The 13,240-nt window shown below is 44.5% G+C and overlaps 1 protein-coding gene across 2 annotated transcripts in view; it reads left to right on the forward strand.

Annotated features, from left to right (window-relative positions):
- Nucleotides 1-12,398, forward strand: part of RCC1L (RCC1 like) — a 43,662-nt gene extending 31,264 nt beyond the window's left edge. Inside the window, exons 10-11 of one of the 2 annotated variants that reach the window (XM_056556438.1) lie at nucleotides 6,444-6,529; nucleotides 11,003-12,398. In XM_056556438.1, the coding sequence (XP_056412413.1) occupies nucleotides 6,444-6,529; nucleotides 11,003-11,080 (164 nt within the window). In that variant the 3' untranslated portion in view covers nucleotides 11,081-12,398. The remainder of the gene's footprint in view (nucleotides 1-6,443; nucleotides 6,530-11,002) is intronic. The other variant, XM_056556437.1, reaches the window with a different exon arrangement.
- Nucleotides 12,399-13,240: the final 842 nt, after the last annotated feature.

Below are 13,240 nucleotides of genomic sequence, written 5' to 3' on the forward strand. Positions count from 1 at the left end.
ATAGAAGTAATTTACAAATCTGTTTAACTTTCCGGAGCCAGTTGATATATAAAAAAAAGTTTTTGCCTGGAATACCCCTTTAAGGCCGAACGGCGCGGCGGATCCGGGCACCGTATGGATCAAACTGATCAGCGTCCCCTGCACTACCAGCCAGTACAGCTGGTTAATGGGGGGGAAGCTGACAGTTTTCGTTTAAACTCTCCTAACATACTTGCTTTTATGAGTTGCCCTGGGAAGAAGGACATGCAAATGAGCTCTCTGATGCCAACCGTGTGTCTGCTTTACATAAACTTCTTCTCATAATTCCCAGTGGAGCATAAATGGCATACAAGTCTCCCCACGTCTTTATGGCTCTCCTAAATAAGAAACATTGCCTCATAAGTTGCCCTGGTAATGGTGATTACTCGGTCGGCTCCATTGGGGGACACAGAGACCATGGGTATATCTTGCTGACACTAGGCATTCAAAAAGAAAGTCGGCCCTCCTCGCAGGATGTACCCCGCCTACTAACCCTGAGCTAATCAGTTTTAGCTTAGTGTCAGTAGGAGGCAGACACAGGTCTAGAGTTCTCCAGACCTGGTCTTCTTTTTTTAATTTATAGCTAGACCTGTTGTAGATTCTTTTCTCCTTTTTATTTTCTTGTTTTTAGGTGGGGGTCCAGGAGCATGGCACTATCTGTTCCCCCGTATGCTTCTAAGGGGCACGGGGCATACTGTTAACCCCTTCCCGCCACCGGCCAGCTCCTGGGGTTGTAACCCCTTCCCGCCAACAGCCAGCTCCTAGGGTTGTACCTTTTTGGTCTGGGTCCCCTACCTTCCCTGCCCTGATATGCAGGTAACCATAGCTGGCCGAAGATGTCTTAGGTGAGTATCACGGAATGGGGTATGTTCCCCTCCCCTCTTTCCCCTCAGCTTACCTTCACCTGCCTTTTTCGGGGCCCCTATTACCTGGCACTCCAGAGGGATTTTCCCTGGGGATGCACTCTGTACGTACTTTTCTCTATGGGATCAGGGTACAGCGCCGGGCTCTCTCATTCTTTGCACATGCCGGGGGTAGTGGGGCAACCCCTCCCCCTTCGTCGGCCCTTCTTACTGTATTATCCGTCTCAGGCAGACGTTATTCTGCAGCACCCCAGCCGTCCGTTTTGCGCTCCATTGTTGGCCGTGGTCCCTGTCAGCTGGGCTGCAGTCGCACTGCACTTTACTTTTGTTTTCGCCTGCTTCTCGGGCAGGAGCGTAGCAGGGACTATATTAATTTAGGCTGCGGCCTGCGCTGGGGCTTAGCTCCACCCAATACCCATGTTACGGGTGCACTGGCGGGGCTCCCACCCTCCTCCTGTGGCCAATAACATTCTGCGCTCGCACCAGGGGTCAATGATTCTCTGATCAGCTTGCTGTGCGCGCTTCTGGGGTCATTTTCTGGGTACCTCCCTCTCCTGCTCCAATAGGACGCTGTTTTGATACCGAGGCCGCCTTCCTCCTGGGTCAGTGCAGCTGGCACCTCCCCTCTCCCCCTCCTCCTCTGCCTGCTTGCATTCAGATTCAGCTGCTGCCTGCCTATTCAGCTCCGGCCGGGACACAGCACAGCTACAGCCTACTTCCCAGCTCAAGCCACGGGACACAGGACCTTGGTCAGATTGCTCCATTTTATTTGCTGACTTCTTTCTTACTAGCACCTATGTCCGACCCCAGACCCGAACCTCCCCCCAGATAGGTGGCCGCAGCCTTAGTCACCTACTACTCTTGCGTGGGCTGCAAGACCAAAATGTCTGGTGGTTCCACTGAATCCACCTGTTCCGCCTTCATCATGCACCATCCCTCCTGTGCCTGATTCTCAGGATATCCCCCTGGAACGCGTGGTGTCCGCCCCTTCCCCAAAGTGGGTTTCTTCCCTTTCTTAGTTGATCTCCGACCTGACTAGGGTCTCCAGATCAGTGGCTTCTGCCTTGGAGCAGTCTTCCCTGCACACGACCCCCAGGGAGTCCTGCGTCTGCTCAGTCTCTCCTGACCCACCACTTTCAGCGCTCTCAAAAGCACCCTAAAGTGCTTTCGTCAGGCTCTTCTCCAGAGTCGTGTCATCAGGATAGACATTCTTCCCATAGATCATGCTCCTCTTCACCAGCTCGCCGGCAGCGCTCCCACACTAGGGGCTGCTCCCCCGGTGACCATCCCAGGTCCCCGACCCCTCGTTCAAGGTCTAATACACCTAAGTACAAAGCTACCTCCGCACACGCCCACTCTCCAAGGGAAGTAGCGGATGACTGGTCGGAATCCACCTCAGATCATAAGGACCACTCTGCTGTGTCTGATATGGTGAACAGCTTGGTGTCAGCCATCAGGGACGCTTTTAACCTGGAGGACCCAAGAACTTTGGATCCTGATCCAGAAGTTTCTTTTTGCAGCTCTCGGCGTTCCTTCAAAGCTTTCAGTTCTCATGCTGAATTTGACGCCTTGCTGGATGTGGCTTGAAAGCATCCGAACAAACTATTTCAGGGGACCAAGAAGATTCAAGCTCAAATTCCCTTTTATCAGGATCTGGTTTCCAAGTGAACAACGCCACCGGCAAATCTACTACTCTGTCCAAATCAACGCCACTGTCCAAATCTACTACTCTGCCTTTAGCGGGCGCAGCGTCCTTTTAAGGATCCAGCAGACAAGATCGAGAACCTGGCAAAGCTTGTCTTTGAAGCGGCAGGTTTGTCTTTGCTTCCACCTGGGTGTCAAAGGCTGTTTCGGTTTGTCAGGTGCCCCTCGGGAGGACTTGGTGGACCTCGTTCATCAACTCTCTCAGGCCGAGGACTTCCTCTGTTCCGCAGCCCTTGAGTCTGCCCGATGTACGGCCTTTGCCTCAGGTAACTTGGTTGTGATTCGTCGCTCCATGTGGCTGAAGGTGTGGGACGAAATCCCTCACTGAGTTGCCTTTCTCCAGTACATGCCTGGACGAGATCATATCTGAAGCAACTGGAGGTACATGCTCTCTGCTGCCGCAGAACAAACCTCGCCGCTCCGATCCCCGTCGGAAGACTGCCCCTTTGGCGACAGCCTTTCAGGTCGCTTTACGTACCCTCCTCGCTCAGGGAGGGATTGTTCCAGTTCCTCCAGGGGATTGTTTTTCGGGGTTCTACTCCAATCCTTTTGTTGTTCCCAAGAACAACGTCCCTCTGCTCGGTGGTAACGTCCATGGATCAGGGGGAGTTTCTTTCCTCGTTGGATATCCGGGATGCTTACCTGCATGTCTCCATCTTCCCCGCCCATCAGCGATTTCTCCTCTTTGCCGTCCCTGAGGGTCATTTCCAGTTTGTGGATGTTCCATTTGGCCTAGCCACAGCTCCCAGGGTTTTCACCAAGGTCATGGCGGTGGTGATTGCCATCCTTCAGGCTCGGGAGATCTCGTGTTCTCCCTTACTTGGACGACCTTTTGATCAAAGCTCCTTCCCTGTCCCAAAACTTGAAGAGCCTTCATCTCACGGTGCAGACGTGGACTTTCTCAGCCGCTCCTCTGTGGATCCTGGGGAGTGGTCTCTTCATCTGGAGGTGTTTGCGCAGATCTGTGATCTTTGAGGATTTCTTCGTGTCTCCCACAACAGAAAGATTCCTTGCTTTGTTGCGATGTCCCGGGACCCTCTGGCTCTGGCAGTGGACGCGCTCGTGATCCCGTGGTCGTTCTTCAGCCTTCCTTACCTCTTTCCTCCTCTCCCTCTACTGCCCAGGGTTCTGAGGAAACTCAAGGCGGAGGGCGTTCCCTCCATTCTGGTTGCTCCAGACTGGCCCAGAGGCGCTTAGTACGCCAGAGTAATTCGGCTGGTCACTGACATATCTCTGCGTCTTCCAGTTTGTCCCGATCTGCTCTCCCAGGGCCCTCTCATAAGCCCTCTTCTGCTAGGATCTACCATCTCACTTGGCTTGCCTATTTCCAGTGGTGTGAGGCACAATCTGTTTCTCCGGTTATCTTTTCTTTTCTGTGGCTTCTTGCGATTGGGCCTGGATCAGCGCTTTGCATTTAGCTCTCTTAAGGGTCAAGTGTCGGCTCTTTCTATTCTGTTTCAACGGCCATCCAACTGTCATGTCCGCACCTTCCTGCAGGGCGTGGCCCATGCGGCGCCGCCATACAGATCTCCCACGCCTCCTTGGAATCCCAACCTGGTACTTGGCACTTTGAGGGAGGCTCCGTTCGAACATCTCTGGGACGCTTCTCTTTGCTTCCTTTCATGGAAGGTCGCCTTCCTCATTGCGATTACCTCCATTAGAAGGGTCGCCGAGCTGGCGGCTCTCTCATGTCGCTCTCCATTCTTGGTCCTTCATCAGGACAAGGTTGTTTTTCGGCCACCTTCGTCCTTCTTGCCCAAGGTAGTTTCCTCCTTTCACGTGAATGAGGAGATCGTTCTTCCTTCCTTTTGTTTGGCTCCATACAACTCTAAGGAATGTTCCCTACATTGTCTGGATGTTGTTCGAGCGGTCCAGATCTATCTTTGTCACTTTCTCCTTCCGACAGGATGACGATCCTTTGTGATTCTGGAGGGTCGTTGCAAGGGGCTTTAAAGGCGACCATTTCGCTGTGGATCAGTTCTGCCATCTCTGAATTGTACTGTCGTAAAGGAAAGGTCCCACCTTTTTGCGTTACAGCGCACTCCACAAGTTCCGTTGGGGCTTCTTGGGTGCTACGCGATAGGGCTTCGGCCTTACAAGTCTGTAAGGTGGCCACCTGGTCGTCCTTTCACACCTTCACTAAATTCTACCAGGTGCATACTTTTGCGTCGCTGAAGCTGGTTTGGGTCACAAGGTGTTGCAGGCTGCAGTGGCTCAGTCCTCTGCCTGATTCTTAATTGGGTATTTCTCCCACCCCGGGGACTGGTTTGGTACATCCCACGGTCTCTGTGTTCCCCAAAGGAGCCATACCGTAAAATCTCTTTCTCGGAGGATCCATTGGGGGACACAGCACCCACCCATTTGTGTTTGTTACTGTGGTTCGGTTATCTGTCCGAGGGGTTGTTTTCGGTTCCTTTTTGTCTGGTTCCTCGGACACCTGCTGTTTTTTTTTTTTTTTTTTCTCTCTGTCCTCTCCTACTGCTTTTTGGGACTAAACTTATTTAGCTCAGGGTTAGTAGGCGGGGTATATCTTGCCAGGAGGGGCCAAATTTCTTTTTGTATGCCTAGTGTCAGCAAGATATATCCACGGTCTCTGTGTCCCCCAATGGATCCTCCGAGAAAGAGATTTTACTGTAAGCTTTAAAAATCTACTTTTCTGTTCTGTATTCTTCCCAGTGCCTGTTATTTTTCAGTACTTATTGGGAACTGACATCCAATTAATATACAATCGAGCATTCTCGGCCTTTTGGATAAGATCAAGTGTAGTAGCTTCCTGTTAGTTGGTGGTGTGGAAGACCACTAAGGCAGGATATGGGTACCACACCGAATGGTGCAGGTTTACCAGGGCCGGCTGTATGGCCAGGCAGTGGGTCCTGAAGCGACCTGTATCTCTCCCTAAAGTTTGGGTGCAAAAGAGCCGAGGTGCAAAAGTGCCCTGGGAGTGGTGACCCCACTTGACTGATGGCACGCAGCATGCACTTTATCTCTCACTCTTCTGAGCACTCACCTCTAGTGTTCCGGCCTTCTGGCTGTTGATCTGCAGAGGAATTTTTATAGATCTGGCCTGATGTCTGGGCAGTATCACACTGTGCACATCCACTTATTTATTTTATATGCTTGGTCACTGTGCACACGTTTGTGTTCTTTTTATGTACACTAGAATTTGGGCAGGGTGCGGTTGCCCTTCTGGGTGTCCCTCCTCCTTGCCTTGCCCCATCGCATTCCTGCTTCGGCACGAATGCTGAACCGGTTTTACTGGTTCCTAGGTGGCAACTTGGTTAATGCCTAGTTGTTCGCCAGGAACACTTTTTGGTCCCTGAGTAGCTTCGACGAAAGGGGACATCGTACCTGGAATCTTGCAGGTGCCTGTTGGCCTAGAGGCAAAGGGTTTGTTGGAGGGCCTCTCTCAGGTTGGAGAAGGGCTTGCAATGGACTGCATCCTCGTGCACGTTTTTTTGTGTGAACACTTGCACTTGGGTGATTTGAGAGCACGTACCTCGACTCTTCAATAAAAAAGAAAGAAAAATACATTAGAGTATAGGAGACTTTCTTCTTTTCCTCCAGGTTGTATTAACCAAGGCATGTAATAGAAATCCTTAGTATAGTCTTGAAACATAAATGGAGAAAAATAGACATGGTAGCACATCTGCTTCTTGCACAAAGATACTGTGCTTCAGTATAGTGTTTAATGTATTTGCTTGGCATGACAAATGCTTTTAGAATAAAACGCTAGTCAGTGTGTAGTCCTAGGTCTGAGGGGAGTCTCAAAGAGGTACCAAGGCTCTCTAACTGGGCACTACACAGTCTAGCAGTTTTGATTGGAGTACTCCTTGTAATACTTTTTTCTTTATTTTTTAGATATTGGGGAGCTGTTTATTTGGGGTAAAAATATGAGAGGCTGTCTGGGTACTGGAAGATTTGATGATCAATATTTTCCATGGCGGGTAAGATACTTTCCTACAGATCACCATTCTTTAAGTCTGAATTTTATTTGATTCAAAGGTCATGGTATAATGTCGGGTGTCTTGAGATTTCTGTGGTACAGGCACATATGTTGTGGATAGAGGGAGTGTTTTCTAAGGTCTATACTTGAGGTCTATGCATTAAGGGGCTCAGTCATTTTGTCCTATTTCAATATATTTAAATTTAGTTAATAAAATGCTTTTATGTTTATTCATACTTAATGCATAACATCTTATCCGAAATGGAAGATAGTCAGCTACACCTTTCCTTGCGCTCGACAATCTCCTCAGAGATATGAAGAAAAGAAAGCAGGAGCCAGCGCACAGTCTTCAGATTTATTCAAGAGGTATACAAAAGTAACAGGATAGTACACATACCGGCACTCCGGATAGGATGTGACGCGTTTCGGGTCACGTGACCCTTTGTCAAACAGATAGTTGGGTGGAGATTAGCCACCTTTTTTATATGGTGTTTCACAGGTGCAGCTTGACTGGCTAATGGAAAAAAGTCCATTAACCCTCAATAGCTCGAACATTGTGAAAACATCAAACAAGCTTAACAAGAAAATGTTACAAACATGCACAAAAGCACAAATACAAATAAGTTATGTTGCATATTACAGAGTTCTATATGCTAACATAATAAAATGCTGCATAATTAAAGGTAAAGTGTGGAATTGGTATAATATTGCAGAAAAGAGGTGTAGGACTAATCATAATACAGAATAATATCAGATCTAAAATTTAGACCATACGGCTGGTAACTGCGTAAATTATATATCCAAAAGATTTCTCTGTTGCGAAGGGTTTTAACCCTATCACCACCTCGTTTCTGCTTGTGAACCAATTCTATACCATGGAATGAAAAGTGGGATGTGTCACGGTTATGTTTGTCACAAAAGTGTTTTGAAACACTGGATATATTAACATGATGGGGATTTAGAATACCTCCAATGTGCTCCTGAATCCTGATTTTAAGCGGACGTTTAGTGCTTCCTATATAGGAAAGGTTGCAAAATTTGCAACAAATCCTATATACCACAAAGGTAGTTTGGCAGTTTATAAAGGATTTTATGGGCAAGCTGTGTTGAGCAGAAAGTCCAGGTGTGAATTTACACTTGTCGGCATATCTGCAAACAACACATCTTGAGTTGCCACAAGGAAAAAAACCTTTAACTTTGAGCCAATTGTCGGCTCGTGGACGCACACTGGGTAACATGCTAGGAGATAGCATGCCACCCAGTGTGGGTGCTTTCCTGGAAGAAAAATTACATCCATTTTTAAGAATTTTAGCCAGAGTTGGATCCTGGTCTAAAATGGGAAGATATTTTTTTATGATTTTTAGAATTTGATGATATTCGTTGCTATAAGTGGTAACAAAGCAAACTTTGGATGCACTCACAGGTGCATTCACACGTTGCGTTTTGGGTACCAGCAAGGAATTTCTTTCTTTACCACTGACTATAGATCGAGCCCGATCTATGGTCCACCATGGATAACCTCTATCCCTTAACCTTGAAGTGACCAAGGTAGATTCCAAATTGAATGAATGGGGAGAAGAACAGTTGCGTTTTGCTCTAGTAAATTCACCTACGGGAACAGATTTTATGGTATGTTGAGGATGGCATGATTCTGCCCGCAGTAAAGTATTGCCGGCACTGGGTTTTCTGTATGTGCATGTATGCACAATGTTATTTTCCGCAGAAAGAAAGATATCCAAAAATGGAACCTTTGTTTCATGCCAGGAAAAAGTAAAAAACAAATTGTGAAAATTGTTGTTGACATAATCAATAAACTTGTGTGCACGGTCTTGTGTGGACGACCATATGATGATCACGTCATCCACAAAGCGGCCGTACCACACAATGTCTGAAAAAAAGGGATTTTCCTCACAGAAAATATATTGGAGTTCCCACCAAAAAACATAGACAGGACAGTTTCCAGGACTTGGTCATTCAGGATCTCATGTGCTTGGCACATGGCTCTGAGAACCGGGGCGCTGGTAACCTGTCCAGGGGGGAAAAAATGGCCATCTGTCAGTTACGTGACAATCGGGAATTGGTAGTTCGGTCGGCTGACAAAGGGGGTTCTGTGATATGCATGAATAGATCACTTTATTGCCAGCTGAATCAAACCCTCTTAGATGACACCAGTACATATTGTCGGTTGAAGTCTGATCCTACAGTGATGTTCACTGAGAATCTGACTCAACTTCTCAATACAGGATTACAAATGGGGGTCATCACTCAAAAGCAATATGATTACATGTTAGTATCTAATCCTATTACCCCGATTTTCCACTCACTCCCAAAGGTTCACAAGGGCCGATTCCCGCCACCCATGAGACCCATCGTGGCGGGCATCGGCTCTTTAAATGAACACTTGTGTGAGTGGGTGGACTCTATTCTTCAGCCTCTTGTACCGCTATGCCCCAGTTACATTAAGGACAGCCAACATTTACTATCCATTGTGGACCAAATAAAATGGAATAATTCCTATTCTTGGCTCACAATGGATATTGAATCTTTATATTCATCATTACCACATGCCTTGTCAGTACAAGCAGTTTCGGATGTCATGGATCTGTTTTCCATTTACAGTTCCGAATTAAAATCATTCACATTGGAGGCATTGCATTACATTCTATCACATAACTTTTTCATGTTTGAAGACCAATTTTTCCTACAGAAAACAGGAGCTTCAATGGGGGCAAAATCCTCCCCATCTGCAGCTAATCTTTATGTTTTTTGGTGGGAACTCCAATATATTTTCTGTGAGGAAAATCCCTTTTTTTCAGACATTGTGTGGTACGGCCGCTTTGTGGATGACGTGATCATCATATGGTCGTCCACACAAGACCGTGCACACAAGTTTATTGATTATGTCAACAACAATTTTCACAATTTGTTTTTTACTTTTTCCTGGCATGAAACAAAGGTTCCATTTTTGGATATCTTTCTTTCTGCGGAAAATAACATTGTGCATACATGCACATACAGAAAACCCAGTGCCGGCAATACTTTACTGCGGGCAGAATCATGCCATCCTCAACATACCATAAAATCTGTTCCCGTAGGTGAATTTACTAGAGCAAAACGCAACTGTTCTTCTCCCCATTCATTCAATTTGGAATCTACCTTGGTCACTTCAAGGTTAAGGGATAGAGGTTATCCATGGTGGACCATAGATCGGGCTCGATCTATAGTCAGTGGTAAAGAAAGAAATTCCTTGCTGGTACCCAAAACGCAACGTGTGAATGCACCTGTGAGTGCATCCAAAGTTTGCTTTGTTACCACTTATAGCAACGAATATCATCAAATTCTAAAAATCATAAAAAAATATCTTCCCATTTTAGACCAGGATCCAACTCTGGCTAAAATTCTTAAAAATGGATGTAATTTTTCTTCCAGGAAAGCACCCACACTGGGTGGCATGCTATCTCCTAGCATGTTACCCAGTGTGCGTCCACGAGCCGACAATTGGCTCAAAGTTAAAGGTTTTTTTCCTTGTGGCAACTCAAGATGTGTTGTTTGCAGATATGCCGACAAGTGTAAATTCACACCTGGACTTTCTGCTCAACACAGCTTGCCCATAAAATCCTTTATAAACTGCCAAACTACCTTTGTGGTATATAGGATTTGTTGCAAATTTTGCAACCTTTCCTATATAGGAAGCACTAAACGTCCGCTTAAAATCAGGATTCAGGAGCACATTAGAGGTATTCTAAATCCCCATCATGTTAATATATCCAGTGTTTCAAAACACTTTTGTGACAAACATAACCGTGACACATCCCACTTTTCATTCCATGGTATAGAATTGGTTCACAAGCAGAAACGAGGTGGTGATAGGGTTAAAACCCTTCGCAACAGAGAAATCTTTTGGATATATAATTTACGCAGTTACCAGCCGTATGGTCTAAATTTTAGATCTGATATTATTCTGTATTATGATTAGTCCTACACCTCTTTTCTGCAATATTATACCAATTCCACACTTTACCTTTAATTATGCAGCATTTTATTATGTTAGCATATAGAACTCTGTAATATGCAACATAACTTATTTGTATTTGTGCTTTTGTGCATGTTTGTAACATTTTCTTGTTAAGCTTGTTTGATGTTTTCACAATGTTCGAGCTATTGAGGGTTAATGGACTTTTTTCCATTAGCCAGTCAAGCTGCACCTGTGAAACACCATATAAAAAGGTGGCTAATCTCCACCCAACTATCTGTTTGACAAAGGGTCACGTGACCCGAAACGCGTCACATCCTATCCGGAGTGCCGGTATGTGTACTATCCTGTTACTTTTGTATACCTCTTGAATAAATCTGAAGACTGTGCGCTGGCTCCTGCTTTCTTTTCTTCATAACATCTTATGTTTGTTATTACTACAATGCTCCATGTGATACTTATCAGCTTCCTTTCCCCTCCATTATTTTTGATTTCATGCAGGTAACTGTACCTGGAGAAGTTGTGGATGTTGCTTGTGGTGTCGACCACATGGTAGCACTTGTGAAGTCAATTACTTGATGAAGAGGAAACACGCAGGGTTTATTGTTATATATGTCTTATGCTGTTCCTCGGGTTAGGCAAGTGATATAGTTTATGTAAAGTGCAATATATGTGGAACCTGATGAACTTCAACAGTAGAGCCACCAACACAAATGTGCACATGGCCTAAATGAGTTGCTTTTATGGCATAAGTATATAGCTTTCAATGTCCTGTAAATGTAAAGCTTTTTATAATAAACATTTATAACCATAGTATGGTCTAAGCAAAAAATTATACTGTAAATATATAATTCTCAACTTTAACTAAAAAGAGATTTCTGGCAGGGATGCTTTATTAAATGCCTTGGGGTACAGTGAAAATGAAAAAGATGTCATACTTGCCTTTCCTGATCACCTGCTTCTGCCGTTTTGGGGGCACCTGGTCGCTGCTGTTCTGCTAGTCTTTCTCATTTCTGTGATGAGTGCCTTGGGATTGGGGCAGGTGAAAATGCTGTCTTATTTTGCTGCACCTCTAGGAAAAAGGTGAAGTGCATGCTTAGTTCATTCTCTCCCGACTTTGGGATCTGAATGAGATGGTAACATAATGTAAGTCTGTGGGACAGTCTAGCCTCCATAGACTTGGCACAACTGATAAAAACTTTTGACATGACCCTAGGAGATTATTTTTTTTTTTATAACAGGTACATTGCAGATGTCTAATACAATTACTGTATACGCCTGGTAGCTGCTGTTATTTTCAGTGAGGTAGCATTCACATGTTCTCATCATATCACAGTTTTTGCTGTAATTTTCACAACAATTTTGATGGCAAAATAGAGTGCAGGCACAAGCTACAGTCACACATCATGTAGGCTATTTATTAAATCACTCCGGATGTTAAGGGATCATTTATAATACATCAAGGAACTGTTATTTACAAAATCCAAATGTTGCCCTTCAATGTGAGAGTCTGCTTATCCCTGTATTATAACGTGCAAAAATATAGAGAAAGACCTTATGCTCTTAAATTGGTGTCCTATGAGGCACTATGTGTTTCTGCAAAATAGAATCATGTTGGTTTCTCACGTCTATAACTGCTTCAGGTGATTCCCTCCGATCATAGCAGCAATTGTAACAGCTCTTATTCGTGACATTCGTATCATTGTGTTGGGGAGACTTAACAGCCACATGTTACCTAAGGAGCTGCAAATAGATCCGTAGAAACACAAAGCGAAATGTGTAATTCAGTAAATAGATTCTGTCTTGTATTCTATTGGCATTAACTAAAATAAATATTGTTCATGAAGTGTTGAAAGTCATGAAAATATTTTACTAAAATTGTATTTCCTGCAAGAAATCTTCCATTATGATATAGTTTAAGCCTTCCTAAAAAAAAAAAAAAAAAAAAAGCCAGCATAAAATGTGTGTGTATATATCTGCTCAAAAAAATAAAGGGAACACTAAGATAACACATCCTAGATCTGAATGAATGAACTAATCATATGAAATACTTTCGTCTTTACATAGTTGAATGTGCTGACAACAAAATCACACAAAAATTATCAATGGAAATCAAATTTCTCAACCCATGGAGGTCTGGATATGGAGTCACACTCAAAATCAAAGGGGAAAACCACACTACAGGCTGATCCAACTTTGATGTAATGTCCTTAACCCCTTAATGACCAAGCCCATTTTCACCTCAAGGACCAGGCCAATTTTGTTTTAGCGTTTTCGTTTTTTCCTCCTCGCCTTCTAAAATCCGTAACTCCTTTATATTTCCATGTACAGACCCATATAAGGGCTTGTTTTACAATTGTAATTGTACTTTGTAATGAAACCTCTCATTTTACCATAAAATGTACGGCGAACCCCCCCCCCCCAAAAAAAAAAAAAATTTTTAGGGAGGAAAAGTGTGATTGACTTGGAGTTGCATTTTGTGTAAGTGCTCCCTTTATTTTTTTGAGCAGTATGTGTATGTATGTGTGTGTGTGTGTGTGTGTGTGTGTGTGTGTGTGTGTATGTATGTGTGTGTGTGTATATATATATATATATATATATATATATATATATATAATTAATTCTATACCATAGCTGTTCTCTTCTATTGATTTTGTTCACAAGTGCTTGTGCCATGTATCCGTATCCGTATCTGCAACCAGTGCTACATTGCTACAAAGTATGATGAGTTTACATGCA

This window comes from Hyla sarda, chromosome 2 (genome assembly GCF_029499605.1).
Source record: "Hyla sarda isolate aHylSar1 chromosome 2, aHylSar1.hap1, whole genome shotgun sequence".
In the NCBI taxonomy this organism is placed as follows: Eukaryota; Metazoa; Chordata; class Amphibia; order Anura; family Hylidae; genus Hyla; species Hyla sarda.